Below are 16,387 nucleotides of genomic sequence, written 5' to 3' on the forward strand. Positions count from 1 at the left end.
TTAAAATAAAGAATATAATCTATATGAATAAAAAAGTTGTTGTCATATAAAATCATTATATATGAGCATATATATTTACTAAAATTAGTAAAATGTTTCATTGATGAGAATAATACACAACAATAATGACATTATATATGAGCATACATTTACTAAAGTCATGCATAATTTATAATATTTTTATCAATGATAAAACTTTTCCTTGTATTAAAATACAATAGATTAAAAAAAAAATACTTTGTTGATAAAAAAATTACTTTTAAATATTGATGTTATTCATAAAGTTACCAATATGAATGTTAAGTTACTCAAAACCTAGCAAACAACATAGAGTGACACAATTATATGGAATAAAATTTTTTGTTCCACTATTTGAATTGAAAACACATTCTCTACCTAAATTTGATTGTGTTGACACAAACAAATGAAAATCCGAATTGGGGTCAAGATTAGTTTACTCTGTGTGGTCGATAAGGATTTGGAAAATTGAATATTTGTTGTACAAAAATGGTAAAGATCCAACAATTCTAATTTTAGTTGATAAATCACCAAAGAAATGAACTACAATAGAAAATGGATTATTTTCCCATTTTCAACTATTTTTTTTTTCATGTGCAACGTACAAAACAAATAAATAAAACGTTTTTTTTATAAACTTAACATAGGGCATTTGGTCTAGTGGTATGATTCTCGCTTAGGGTGCGAGAGGTCCCGAGTTCAATTCTCGGAATGCCCCTTCTGAGGACTCAAACATTTTTATTTTTGATTTTTAAAGTCCGTTGCTCAGTTGCACAGAATCATGAATGTGTAGTAGATTTAAAAATAAAATTGAGGGAGCACTTGAGCAATCAGAATCAGCTAGCATGTACATTTTCTGAATTAACACAAATACAAAAAAAAATTGCTGCACATGAACTCCACCAAGTCAATATAAATTAGCATAATCTGTCAGAACTACAAAGCACAGTTTTTGTCTTCAATTCTGCGGGAGAGCTCAGCACCATGTCTCTAAGCTGCTGATTGGCCTGAAAATCCCGTTTATGACATTGAATTCTAAGATTGTTTTGGACATAAACAAGGTCTTCCCATTTTCCTAACCCCAATCCAGAAGTTGTGTCTTCACATGGATTACCATTATGTTGCCATATCTGTTCACACATTGCAACACTTGAAACTTGACTCAGAACTTTTATGGCTAAGGTTTGCAAGTGGGGTATCTCAAAACCAAAATTCTCCCACCATGCAACTGGGTCCATTTTATCTCTACAATCCACAGCATCTTCCTCTCCCAAGGATCCTTCAAGCCGCCAGTAAGAACTGAGCTGCTCTCTGAGAACTCTTCTTACTGCACTTTCACACTCATATCTCTCTAACGTGGTTTTCCAACCTTTCATTATGGTTTTATCCTTAGATTGGCCTTTGCCAAAATATTTGGGGTTTAGTATATAACCCGCCGAATGAAGAGGTGAAAACAGCTCATCCCACCTGTTTTCTATCAACCTTTCTAGTTGATTCAATACACTAGCATCTATTCCTGTACTCTTCACCTCGTCAATAGCTTGAACGCGCCAATCATGGACATCCCCCATGACACATCTGTCTGTGTCAATATTAAGTGCAGCAAGCAAATTGATGAAAGGTTCATATATTTGCAACAACACAAGAGCCCTGCTCCAGAAATCTTCCCCTAATATGGCTGCCTCAACACTTCCAATATCCTGAGCAATACTAAGCTTCCACCGCTTCCACTCTTCCTTCACAACAACTTCTTGAAATGCTTGCTTCAGTTCATGTATCTTTTGGACTATGTAACAGGAAGGAGCAATTCTAGCAAACAGTGAGTCAGAAGTCCCTTTCACATTTTGAGTGAAGACACGGGGAAATAAATTCTGAAATGCGGTTATACATTTCTCAATTTCTTTAGCACACAAAACAACAGGTCTTATCCAATCCAATTTGGCTATGTCTTCCATTAAAATGTGAACAGAATGTGAAGAGCAAGGAGACCAGAATATATGAGGAAACTCCGGCAATGTACAGGATTCTGAATATGCACTAGCGTGGCCTAGATGTGAAATTATCTGAACCACGTTAGTAGGCCCAACTTCCATGACTGTGTTTCCAAGGATACTAAGAACAGAATTGCTTGCTCCATCAATATTGTCCACAATTACTGCTTTCAAGAAAGATAGTCCTCTAGGACTTGACACAAATATATTAACCTGAAAAGTACCCAGCATACCCTGTAAGCGCCCAATACAAAGTAATGTGCATCCAGTATGTGGCCAAGACTCCTTAACAAGAGTCATATATTTATCAATTCTTTCTTTCTCTTTGTTCAAAAAGGAGCCACACAAATCATGCATTGAAAAGGGTTCATAGCCTGGGCCAAAAGCTGCAACTACTTTTATCATCTCCTGGAAGTAAGGTGAGTTAATTGTGTTAGCATGCAATCCATCAGCAAAGAAGAATCTTGCTAGCTTTTCGTCTACATCATCTTTGGAGATACGAGTGACACTAGATCGAGAAGTCCAAACACGCTTGCCATTCTTTCCAGTTCCAAAATATGGTTTCTTTTTCCGAGCAACCCTCTCTTCTTCTAGGATTTGAAATGATTCTTTTAAAGACCTATCTATAGCTGGACAGCTTTTGACTCCAACACCAGAAAAACCAAGAAGATGGGCTCTGACACGAGAATAAGATCCGTTGTATCTTACATTGCAGTGATTGCATTTCCATCTTTTTGTACCGCTTCCCTTATCAAACCCACCAAACACACTAACATGCTTCCACCCCCATTTATCTGATTCTGATGGCATCCTTCCAACCCAAGGAACTGCATGCCATGAATGAATAAACATTCAACAAGACGAAATTCCCAAGCAATTAAAATATGATTTCAAAATTCTAAGTTCACGAAACCAACAGAACAAACTACTTGATGCTTTGGCCCTATAAGTTAAACCATTATTTGCATATGAATGCTCTGTAAATATCAGACAAAACTCTTAATTATATCATTAGCCAATGTAGTTTGGATTATGTAACCCTATTTTCACTGACACGAGGGACAACATAGCATCAATTCTGAAGTCTTAATCCTAATTTCGACACATACACACAAATTACGTAATGTAAAGATAAAATTATATAAAAAAAAGAGTAACATGAACACATTCTTCCACTCGCAAGACATTGTAATTTTCCTGTACCAAGCCAACTTCGTTGAAGATAACATTCAGGTACCACCACATCATTATAAGAACTAAAGTGGTCAACTCTTGGAGCTTGTCAACACCTTGTTCACAATTTCCATATATTTTTTATTTTTTTTTATCAAATTATATTTTTCCCAGAAACATTTAATCATTAAGCTTCCACGTAGAATGGATAATGGATCCTTCCCATCACCTCCAACACAAACCAAAGTGCCTTCATATCCAAAGAAACATAAACATCTTGTTGTTCCCTTCTTCCATCAAATCATTTCCAATTCTATTTTACCAGTTCTAGACACTGTTTAACATTAATTTCATTCATCAAGTTTCAATAGGAAGCAACAAAATTGATCAGAAAGACCTAAAAAAACGCTGCTTGAAGCAGCATTATAGCTGTAACCTTGATGACAATGAATATAAACTTTGTTATTCTTTTCAACTATCACAATCTCAAGTCAAAGACAAAACCATTCATTCCCGGTAACAAAAAGCTCTAATATGTAGTCCTTTGTTATTATTCCCCTCATCCCTTGCAGCACATTTAACGTGTTACTTGGAATTCAAGTAGAAATAACAATATCAGAAAAAAAATCAAACTACTGAACATTGGACACGATCATCATTCATCCACACAGATCCTAACTCCGTTATGCTGGGAAACAGAGCAAACCACATAGCACAAGTAACTACGTTAATACGAACATTGGGCACTGAAATTCTACGGTTATGTCAGAAATGACTATAGCCCATGTATCGTGCACAATTACTGTGAAGATAAAGATTGGAATCAAAACGACATAGTTGTAAAGAGGGAAATAATTTACCTTTTAGCAGAGAAATAGAGAAAGGAAAACGTGGTGACGAAACGAAACCGCGCGTTTCTTTGGGGTTTCTGGGGAGGTCCCGTTGATTTGAAACCTCAAGCACTGTAAAAGGATTTAGAGGAACACGCGTTTCTTTAGCTTCCGTTTCGTTTCTACTAAACTTTCCAATTTATAATTATTTATCATTTTGCAGTAAAAAAAATAACTATTTTTCATTTTTCTTTGGGCTCTACCTCGTTTGGTTGCACGGTCACACTACTATTACCTAATCAGAATAGGAATTGCATAGTCCCATGGTTCTATGTGACAAAAGTTATTTTTTTGTTAAAAAATATAAATAAATAATTATAGTATAGAAATTAATAAACTTCACTTTAAACATTGTCATAGACACGACACATAAATGTTAGTTTATCTTCATGTTTTAATTAAATAAAACCCTATTTCTCAGGTAAAATTAATTTAATAGTTATTTATTTTTTAGTGTGCATAGGTGTACGTCTCCTACTTTGTAGCCATGTACTAGAATTAGTTTTCAACTTTTTTTTTCTTCATGTAAAGGGCTTATAAAAGTCTGGTTGCTTCAATTGAATAAATATGCATTATTTTCACTTTCAACAAGATATACTACACAAGTACTATTTTAAGTTTTATAACAATTGGTATCAGAGTTCCGTAAGGGCCTGATAAGGTGTGAACGAGAGTGAAAGGAGTGTGGGGTTTGAGAGATAGTGTGAGTGCATAAGCAGAAGGAAAAAAGATGTCTGGATTAGAGAAATTTGTTCAACCGACCATCCCGAAATTTGATGGTCATTATGAGTTTTGGTCCATGACCATGGAGAATTTCTTAGCAACAAGGAGATGTGGCAGATTATTGAAGATGGGATACCTCTGCTAGGTTCCCCCACTGAGGCTCAACGAAAAGTTGTAGCTGAGGCTACGTTGAAAGATTTGAAGGTAAAAAACTACTTATTTCAGGCAATTGACAGGAAGATCTTAGAAACCATTTTGGACACAAGTACGTCCAAGATGATTTGGTGCATTCAATTGTTTTTTTGTTTCATATTGTTTTATATGTTAAACAAGGTGCTTTGATGTCTCAAAATCCAAGTGGAATGCATGAAGATCCTTGCTTTTGGTTGTGTGTGCGTCTAGATGTATTTGAATTCGTTAATTTACTCTTTGTGATGATCCAAAGTTGTTTGATTCTAATCCTTTTGAAAAATATGTGTTTTCTAAAGAAAGTGAAAATTCAACCTGTTGAAATGTTGATTCAATCGGTTGTTTTACACTTAGTGTGTTTTGAAAAAGCTTGACTTTGTTTGACTTTGTTGTCAAACTAATTCAATCGGTTGATTCAACAGAATTATGTTAAGTGACTTTAATCTGTTTTAAATGATTTCAACTGATTTTGGCTCTTGTATTAAATGTTTTGACCAACTGATTGGAGTTTAAATAAGTTGTTTTACGTCATGTATGTGTTTTTTAAGGGTTCAAGATCACCACTTTGGTGTGTTGTTTATATTCAAGGTTTGATTATTTAGTGAATTCTCAATGGTTTTTGTGGACTGGATGTAGTTATTGGTAAAGAGTGAATCAATATAAACATTATGTGTTAATCCTTCTATCCTTACACTCTGTAAATATGCTTTTGCTTTGATTTTCAACACTGTTGATATAAACAATCGATTATTTCACAAAAACAACCGGTTGATTTTTTGGAATCAAATTAAAAACAATTTTCTAATTGGTTGAACTGATTTCTAATTGATTGATTCTTCATTGTATTTCAATCTACCTTCAATATTTGCGAAAATCTTTCATAGACAATTCACCCCCCTCTTGTTTAAGGCCTATATTTCTAACATTATAGCGTTTAACGTTTTCACCATTTGTCAAGGTCAACCTCTTTCGGGGCCATTGAGCCTACTTTTACTTGGGTTAAGCTTTGTTTATTGGGCCTAAGCTAAGTGGGTCAAAGAAATACGTTTTAAGTGATCGGGTCAAAGCCTGATCACAACCGAACGATACACAACCCCCAGTCTCGAGCCGAGCAGGGTAAGGCGAAGAGGTTTACCTATGCCTGGCAATGAAAAACGTTAGTGCAGAAGGTGGTTGGCTCATGAGTTTCGAAGCGTCACACCCGCCCAGTTGCATCTGAACAGCTGGGCGTTTATCCGAACCTTTGTTATTTTGTGTTCCCAATTCGACATTTCGCCAACTTATTTTATTTCTTCAAGTTCAAAAGTTCTAGTAGGCAGCTTTGGACCTCTCTAAATAGCGTGTTTGGAAGGGGTTTTCTTTCCCTTTTCCAATCCTCTTATAAAAACTTCAACGATCAATTTGTAAAAGTTCGTCCTTCGGCTGACGGTTCGACTTTGTTGGATGACTTCCCTCTTTATTGGTCGCCCAATCCTCGTTTCCAGAGTGCTCGTGTCCTTGGAGACTTGGACCCAATGGAACAAGGAATGTGCGAATTTTTGGAAAATCTCAAAGTTATCTTTGACACGTCGACGATCTTGATGAAAGAGTACCTACCGGGTTCTTTTCAAGTTTATATTGGTATACCACACTCTTTCCAGCCCAAGTGACTTAGTTTAGATTTTGTTTAGTTTTGTTTTTGATTTTCTTACAGAGAAAATTATCTCCTCAGCCAGTAAGGTCAAGCTCGTTGAGCAGATTAAGAGGATGATGGTCACTAAGAGTGCTTTGGTTACAGGCAAAACTACCTTGTGTGGATCCCTATTCAGCCCGAGTAGGATGAATGCACCGCTTTGGGGCTAGTTCATAAAAGAAAAAGGTTGGAGGCCCTGATCCCTACTGAGCACTCCAATTCGGATGGTCGGGCTCCCAACGTGAAGGTCCTGACCATCCAAGAATGTGACGTCGTCGACAACTCCAGGGGAAAAGCAAGCTTATGGGATCCGAACTTCAATATTTGGGTCCATAATAAGTTGTGTTATCTATTAGAGGATTATGTGGCTCGACTGAAGGAGTTTGATGAGGATTGCCTCTGTAGCGTGCAGAAAGCCTGCTTGGCCAAGTCACAACATTAGTGTGTTTGACCAATGTAAAAGTAAAGGAGAGGAAAAAAGTGAAAGACAAAATGGTTCATCAAATTACGGATCTCCAGAAGGACATTGCTCGCCTTCAAGTGGAAAATGACGAACTTGATTGTCTCCGATCTGAATCTGCTCGGTGGGCTCAAAAAGAAGATCAACCTTATTTACTCATAAAGTATCCTCGATATTTTGTGGGCAAATTTATTCAAGGTGATCGGTATGACTTTGACATTGGGTTTGATAGATATCAGGTCGTTTGCTTTACAATTCGGTCGTCGATTGAGTTAATTCCTTTTGATATTCAATTTATTTTACTAGTAGGAATGATAGCGATTGGGCTAGTCCACCCTTAACCTTGGCTAAGTTGTATTATAGATTTGTAGGAACGAAATTACCGAGTTGGTCCGATCTTAGGGTTCAGCCAAGTAGATTTTTAGGAATGAAATTACCAAGTTGGTTTGACCTTAGATTTCAACCAAGTAGATTTGTAGATAACAATATTACCGAGTTAGACCGACCTTAGGGTTTGACCAAGTAGATTTGTATATGACAATATTATCGAGTTGGTCCGACCTTAGGGTTCGACCAAGTAAATTTGTAGATAACGATATTATCGAGTTGGTCTGACCTTAGGGTTCAACCAAGTAGAATTTTAGAAACAAAATTATCGAGTTGGTCCGATCTTAGATTTTAGCCAAGTAGATTTATAGATAACGATGTTATCGAGTTGGTCTGACCTTAGGGTTTGACCAAGTCTATCCGTTTGTAGAAATTGTGACAACTAAGTTGGTTTGATCATAGGATTCGGCCAAGTCGGTCTGTTTGTAGAAGTCATGAGTGTCGAGTTGGTCCGATCTTATGATTAGGTCAAGTCAATTCGTTTGTAAAAATTGTGACGGACGAGTTGGTCCGATCATAGGATTCATCCAAGTCAGTTTGTTTGTAGAAGTCATGATGGCTGAGTTGGTCCGATCTTAGGTTTCGGCCAAGTCGGTTCGTTTGTAGAAATCGTTGATGCTCGAGTTGGTTCGATCTTAGGATTCAGCCAAGTCGATTTGTTTGTAGAAACGTTGTCTACCAAGTTGGTCTGATCAAAGTATTCAACCAAGTTGGTATGATCTGAAAAATTGTTCGTAATGTAGTACAAGAATAGTAATCACAATTTATTCAATGAGGATGCCCTCGTTATTACAGGGAAAAAAAGTGTCATCATAAAATTTTTCATCAAAGCAATTAAATTGTTTACCAAAGTAGTAAAATTCATGTAAAATAAAACTTAAAACTGATAGGGTACCATGTCCTCGGGATTACTCCTCCGTCGAGAATTTCCAATCGATATGCTTTGTTGCATAATTCTTCTATGATCTTGTATAGTATAAAAGTTTTGTCTTGTACTGTCTTTTACTGGCGAGCTATGATAAGACATCGACATTATCATTCGTCATTCTTGACGCATGAGTTATGGCAAATTTGTCAAATTGTTCAATCTTTGTTGTGGGTATCTCATTTATTTTTTGCCATAGAGTTAAAATCGAATTATACACTATGAATAATAATGTTTATACCTTGATGATTGTAGATCGTGAGCTAGTACACCATGTAAGTTCCCAGGAAAGAGAGATGGGTCACCAATGGACGTGCTTAAATACTAAGTCTTTCCTTGTCAGAATTTTCCTAAACATGCACTTCTACACTACTATGCTCTATATTTAGTAACAAGAATAATTCTTTCTGATGTGAGATATCTTGGTAATGATGATGATGAAGCGACATCTCAGTTTCTACTGAGTACCATAAAAATTATGGTTCGGGAAAAGTGAAAAAATAGAAGAAATATTGTACTATGATCACTGTGAAGTGATTTTTTATAATGTATGCAACAAGATTAACATTCTCAATGAAAATGATGATGTTAAAATTAAGCATAAGAAGTAAAACACTTTTGTTCTTGCTCTCTTCCTTGGCCTTACCCTCTTGTTGTTCTCTTATCTTTTTGTTTCTTTCTACCTTTGTAGTGGTGGCGGTGTCCGACACATTCACCTCATAGCGGAATCAGTGAAAGAGGATATAAAAGTGTTTTTTTTTTTTATTTTGTCGATTGTGGACTTTTCCTTGATGATGTATCTGGGGAATGAATATGTGTATATCTCTTTACCTGTCTAACTATTGAGGTTTGTGTATATGTGTCATGGGTAGTTAGTAGAATCATTTTTACCTGCCCCACAGTGGGCGCTAAATGTTCTCACCAACAAATCTGGGTCAAATCTTAAAGGTGGATTCCGGGTCAACCTTTTAAGACTGCCACTTTGAGATGCTTGAAGATCACAATGAGAGAAGTTCCACCTGTTGATAAGACTCTGACGATCAAGTTAGTGAGAGCATTAAAATATATGAATGTAGTGTATATTGCATGGAATAATGCTTACCTTTGTTTGGGGTCTCAAGGCCCTTTTATAAGACTTGTAGATCCTCATTCAGGAGTTAGTAACCACATAATAAATTGTTAATATATTCCCTTTATTTTAGGGGTGTTGATATACAGAGTATCGTCTCTAACTGTTTATATTTGTTGAACTCATGATAAATAAATATAATTAACTAATTCAGTTGTACATTCAATTGTTTTTGTGTTTCTTATTATTTTAAAGCGTTTAATGTATTCACCATCTGTCAAGGTCGATCTCTTTCAGGGTCATTGGGCCTGCTCTTACTTGGGTTGAGCTCTGTTTATTGGGCTTGAGTTAAGTGCTCAGGTCAAGGCCCGATCACGACCGAACGGTACAAGTCTTTTCTAGTTCCATTTTACTTTATAAATGAATTTTTAGCATGAATTAGGATGTTAAAATATTGTTTATGTTGACTCATCCTTAACATGAATGTTTATGATATAATCTGTACATACCCCCAATTACAACTAGATTCATTCAGACAAGTAAGCATTCATTTGATATAATATTTAAGGCACATAAATCAGACCATAACTTTGTTATAGGTTATTAGCGATTATAGGTTACTATTATAAAATCCATTTATATCTCAAGATAAATAGGTGATGACTATCTTAGTAAGGGGACACACTAAACTCTACTCTATACTTTTATTCTTAACTTATCATCATCTTTGTGCTCCTACTGACTTAAGCATCGGGGAGTGTTTTGTAGGTGGACCTCCCCCTCTCATCAAAGACTAATTAAAGCTCGTTCCCTGGGGAATATGCAGTCCTCACCGAGTTGCACTCCATGAGTTCATTTCGAGTAGGAACATAATCTATACTGAAAATTCATTTGTCATGTAAAAGAAGCAGATAAAGACATATTCAAATAGTTTTCTTACTACGAATATTCAGAAGGTTTAAAGTGTTAAGGACGAAAACTATATCTAACCCCTTTAATAACATGATGAAAAATTTATCTGCAGACAAATTTAAGCTCAAAATTGTATTTGAAAAAAAACTAATGAACATATTAAGTACGACAAGGTCAAGAATAATATAAAAAAATTATAGAATTTTTCATGAAAATAACTAGCTTAAATGATGCCTGAAGTTTTTAACAAAACTACAAATATTTTGTGAGAAACTATTACTTGGTTTTGATAAATAAATTTGTATATATCTATTTAATATTTGTGATAAATATAGATATACATGTAAGGTCCAATAAAGTAAAAATCCAAATAGAATAAGGTCCAATAAAGAATACTATAAATAGGTGATCTGCTCAACAGATAAGTAAAGTGATTTTTATCTGATTATTAAACAAATTGATTATGACTTTATCATTGAAACACCTTACAGGTACACACACTTACCCGATAGCCACCATAGAACGAGAAGCCGAGAAAGGAACTTGACCAAGAAGTTAAGAGATCTCATTCAACAACCACACGTTAACCTCAACCCATATAATTAAGCCCAATCCAGCTAATCAAATACCCATAAGCCCAAGACGTAAGAGATAACTCGAGAGACTGAGAAGAGAAGAAGAATGTTAATTGTTTCTAAGACACTATAAGAACAATACAAATATAAATTTGTAACAATAAATATGTTTACATACTATAAAACATTTTTATTTTATAATATAATTCTTTATGCATGGCAATCGACTATAAATCATGTTACATATGATTTTTTTTTTAAAGTGGTTAGCGTTAAAATGGAAAAAAAAACTTACTGTATATAAATTTGTTATTAAATGATGATACAAATTTCTTTTCACTTGTATCATTACTCTAATGTAAAATCATTTTTAACAATAAGCAAAAATAATAATAATAATTTTACATGCAATGTTAAGTTTATAATTTGAATTTAAATGGATTTAGAGGAGTGATAAAGAAATGAAATGATGAGAAAACATTGCATATTAAAATATAGACTTGAAATGTAAAAGTGCAAAACTATGAGAAGTGCAAAACTATGAGAACTTTTGAAATAGAAAAAGACACTTATCTTGCTATAGTTATCGATGACATATTCGTTATTTGTATTTATTCTCTTTATCTCTTATATTTTCTACCGTAAGACAGTCAAACTATGAGACAAATTTTAGGTTATTGATAAAGAGTTTTTGATAAAATGTATATCATCTCAGGATATCACTTTTAGATCGTCTTATAGTCTTATAGATGTAATACTTAGAAACTTAATTTATTTAAGTGTTTTAATACTTTGTATAATATTTGGGAAAATATTTAAATAAACAAAATTAACCCTTTTTTTACGTTTTCTTATATTTTATAAGGGTAATGTATCAATATTATTAACCATGGAAGGTTATTTTAGGATTGCGTTTTTAGGGTTTACGTGCTTAAGAAGGTTCAAAAGAATAAAATAATACTAGAGTAGTAAATAAAAATTATAGTATTACTATATTTTATACTACAACAATTGGAGTAATAAGATAACAAAAAAATTCTATATTTGAGTGTGCAATATAAGGATTAGAAACCAATTGATTGAGATATGATATCACTTATCCATTATCCAAACCTTAATAGTGTGTTCGGATAGAGAATTTGAAAAAGATAATTTTTTTAAAGATGATTTGTTTATAAAGAACTTGAAGAGAATAATTCATTTTGGTAGAAAATTTAAAATAGTTAATAACAAAATATTTGTTTAGGGAAAGAAACTGAAATTTTATATTTTTATGGATAATTGTGTTAATTAAAAGTGGAGAATTTCAAATTCTTCATGTTCTCATATCCATATGTCTTTTAAAAAGTTAAAATAAATCATTTGTCTTATTTTCATTTTTGTTTTCTCAACTTGATTTTAGTTGAAACTAATATTGAAACATTATTAAGATAACTGTTTTTTGGTTGATGTTAATTAGGTTTTCTTAATATTGATTTTGATAATGTTATTTATCTTGAAAAATAAATTTACTATTTTCTATCCAACTTGCAAATAATAATCAAATTGTTTTTAAGATGAATAATTAATTTAAATTTAAAAGGGGTAAGAAACATGATCACAATTTTTTTCTGAAAAATGTATATTACTGTAAGAAGAGCCATGAGATTGTCAGTGACAATGTACAAGTTTCATCCACTGCAGTATTATCTACAGGAATAGAAGACAACAAAAATGGTGGTGAAGTGGAGTAATGGTGAATTCCCCTTCCTAAAAAAGCTTCTACCCAGTTATCTAAGATCTCTTCTCCCTAAGAAAACTCATCAAAAATTACACCTTTACAGCACCCACCTACAAAATTTGACACTGGCATGGTCATCTGCAGATTCTTTGACACTGCTATAGATGCAGATTCACAGGAATATCGTCTGACGCTTGATTGAAGTAGCACTCCAGCACAGGCATTGATGTATCAGATGTTGAACCAGAGACATTCTCTGGTGATTTTGTGGTTGCTGCAGGAGCAACATTCTCAGGTGGTTTATCAGATGCTGCAGGAGTCACACTCTCAGGTGGTTTATCATCAGTTTCTGAACTGAGTTCCTTCTGTGGTTTATCAGTTGTTTCGGAACTTTCTCTCAACAGTGGTTTATCAGTTGTTAAAAGTCCAAATGATGGTGAACGGTCACTCTCGTTTTCGCTTTCTTCAGTATCTTCTTCATCGGGAAGCTTTTCTAAATCTATATTCCAACGAATGGGATAATATGCAACAGAAGAAGACCCAGCTGTGTACACTCCCATGGTAGAAGGGATACTCTCTGAAGTTTTATCAGCTGTTTTAAGAGTGAAACTCTCTGAAGTTTTATCAGCTGCTTTAGGAGTGAAACTCTCTGAAGTTTTATCAGTTGTTTTAGGAGTCAAACTCTCTGAAGTTTTATCAGCTGTTTTAGGAGTCAAACTCTCTGAAGTTTTATCAGCTGTTATAGGAGTGACACTGTTTGATACTTGACCAGTTGTTTGAAGAGTGACACTCTCTGATGCTATACCAGTTGCTGGAGAAACTCCAGATGTTGGAGAATCTCGAGACTGTTTGCCATCAACCTTTGCATATTTGTCGCAAACAGTTTCTGCATCTGTTTCCTTGTGACTGGAATCTTCTGCTGTTGCTGCAGAAGCAGTAGCCAAAGACTCAGCTGCGCGCCTTCTCATTTTTTCCACACTCTTTAGCTTGAAACTGGCAAGAAATACCTAATACACAAAGAGAGGTTCAGAGTTAGTTTGATCATTTTCTGAAGAATGCACCAAAAAATATGCATGTTCACGTAAGTTGAACTAGTTAAGGACATTTTATAAAGAACAAATTTTAAAATTGTACAACAATGGTTATATTATATTTTAGACAATGTATGTGTACTAATGAAGTAAAAAGCTTCATACATCAACATGGGAAGCCGCAATGATTGGCCCAACAACGGAACCTCCAAAAACAACTCCATTACTGCCACATAGTGAAAGGGTCCACCAGTTATGTACTCTATGCGCATCATCCTCACCAGGGATGAAGGTATATTTTCCAGATAGTGACATAATTTCAAAGCGCCCCTGCATGTACATCATACAAATTTAACATGAAACATTGATTACATATATATACACAAACATAATAAAGGAAGAAATAAAAAGGTAAAGAAAAAACTAACACATGTAATTGTTTATACCTCCCACTTCACAGTATCAGTACATGGAAGACCGGGCTTGCTAAAGACAGCGCTCGATATGGAACCCACAGCAGAAAGTACGCAAACAGTTTGAGAGCATGTTTTAGCAAGTTTTGTAACCTTGTCTACCACGTCCTGCGAGATAGGCAAAAACACAGTAAATTCCTAATTAAGGTTTCTAAAATACTACAGAAACATGTAATGTAACATGGTATAATGTAGTTATGTTCCCTTGTCTTAAAACCATGCTACATATATTCTAGATAGATTCTAACTGTCTAAAACCAACTCCAAGTATCTGAAAGTTAGTTATAGAGTATATGATCCTTCACATGCAATGCCTCTTCACAAATTGGCATGACCATAATGGAAAAAAATTGTAAATATAAACCAAAAAATTGTTTGATCTTACCTCCCCAACATTCACCCTGATCTGGTGAGGGACGAAGCTAGTTCCAGTCTCTGTTTACGCATGTCCACCAAGTTTTGAAACACTACAAATGATCAGATTCAAAATACCAAGCCAATAAACAACAATGTAAAACTTTAGTCTATATCGGAGGTTAAAGTTCATAGTTCTACCACCTTTTCACTGCTCATCTTTGGAACGTTGATAATGGGCTTGATTGAGTTTTGCAAGAAAACGCAAATCTTTTAACAAATAACATAAGCATCTAATATGTAATAATACCATGTTTTTATCTTTTCTTAACTATGAATATTTGCAACCAGACATTTGACTTAAAAGACCAACCAACAGGGTTGAAAAACTTGTAACAAGATGACCACATTTGACTTCTATTAAACTACTTCACTGTATCATCCAAGAAAAATGCTAATAAGCACAATCAAAAGAACGAAAAACACTGATCAGTTACATTATCGAAGTCACCTTCTTTGTTCTATTCTATCAAATGCAGACTATTAATCTGCATTCAATTCTTGCAAGACCCTTTTAACTATCCGGGGTCAAAAGAGTTTTACAAGATGATAACTCAAATCTTCAACAAATAATACACGCATGTATATAAGAAGCATATAAAAGAAAAACTCATGTGGTAATATATTACCAATGGTAGGAACTATATCATGAGGAGGACGTCCTCGGCCTCTGCCCCTGAGAGGCCTACCCCTCTTCTTCTCTCTTTCATCTGGACCCAATACTGGGTTTTTGTTCTTGGAATGATCTCTCTCGGCCATATTACGAATGCAGAAAGACACTGATGAAACTGTGACTATGCGAACTGCAATGTGTATAGTTTTCCTAATGTTTTGGAGTTACTTTCTGTCTCAGAATATAGGTTTCATTTATTTATAGCGATACAGTAATGTTGTTAAGAGTAAAAAAACGAAGGCATATATCGGATACGTTCTGAGAGTGATAGTTGCCGGTGCCATTTTAACTAACTTTGTGGAAGATATCTGAACAGCTTTAGCTTAAATTTTAACGCTTCTTTTTATAGTTTTAGCACAAAAACAACGTAAGTTATAAATTATTGTTAGAGAATAAGACAAAATAAGGTTAAGGTTAAAAATGATCTTTTTCAATGGTGTCAAAAACTAATGTTTTAAAAAATTATGAACTGACAAAGACATTTAGGATTATCAATGATTGTGAAAGTACGAGATGCATGCAAACGTCAACCTGTTATCAGCGTAACAAACTTGCATCAGTAACTATTCTACAAAATGAAAACTTGAATCAATACTAAACATATAAACTCAATAACTAACTCCAACTTCCAGTAATAAAAGATAACTGCCTATTAACTGACAAACAACTAAGTTAACTGCTAAACAATAACTGCGTCTTAACTAACTTAACTGACAATACACCAAGCTGACTATCAGTGTGATATTTAATGCAAAGCCGAGGGAAGCAGACAACAAACTGTTATGGAGTTACAGTGGACAAGAAAAGCCAGCCGAGGGAATACCATTAAAATTGAGATAGAAAGCTTGACCCAATTTACAACCAAGCTCACATGAAGGGTTTTGTTTCTCCATGAGACTTTTCAATGGTACATAAAAAGTTATCCAAATTGATCCCTAGATAAAAAGGTAGTAGAAGATGGTTTTTAACTTTTGAAGGGTATTGGGTATATTAGCACTGATAAGTGTGTTTTACATCGTATAAACAGAATTATAATATTCGTTACACTGTTTTAATTTCTAGGTATGTATAGGTAATGTTAAATACTAGTGT

At 34.4% G+C, this 16,387-nt stretch overlaps 1 protein-coding gene and 1 non-coding gene across 2 annotated transcripts; one reads left to right on the top strand and one right to left on the bottom strand.

Annotated features, from left to right (window-relative positions):
* Positions 1 to 664: 664 nt before the first annotated feature.
* TRNAP-AGG (transfer RNA proline (anticodon AGG)) lies at positions 665 to 736 on the top strand. Its single transcript has one exon. It is a non-coding gene; the product is annotated as a tRNA-Pro (tRNA).
* Positions 737 to 807: 71 nt separating this feature from the next.
* Positions 808 to 4,253, bottom strand: LOC137835665 (uncharacterized). The gene is made up of 2 exons (XM_068644268.2): positions 4,043 to 4,253; positions 808 to 2,836 (listed from the first exon to the last, which is right to left on the bottom strand). Exon 2 carries the CDS (start codon positions 2,817 to 2,819, stop codon positions 936 to 938), a length of 1,884 nt encoding a protein of 627 aa, XP_068500369.2. The 5' UTR covers positions 2,820 to 2,836; positions 4,043 to 4,253; the 3' UTR covers positions 808 to 935.
* Positions 4,254 to 16,387: the final 12,134 nt, after the last annotated feature.

This window comes from Phaseolus vulgaris, chromosome 5, assembly GCF_051622355.1.
Source record: "Phaseolus vulgaris cultivar YP4 chromosome 5, ASM5162235v1, whole genome shotgun sequence".
NCBI classification, from domain to species: Eukaryota; Viridiplantae; Streptophyta; class Magnoliopsida; order Fabales; family Fabaceae; genus Phaseolus; species Phaseolus vulgaris.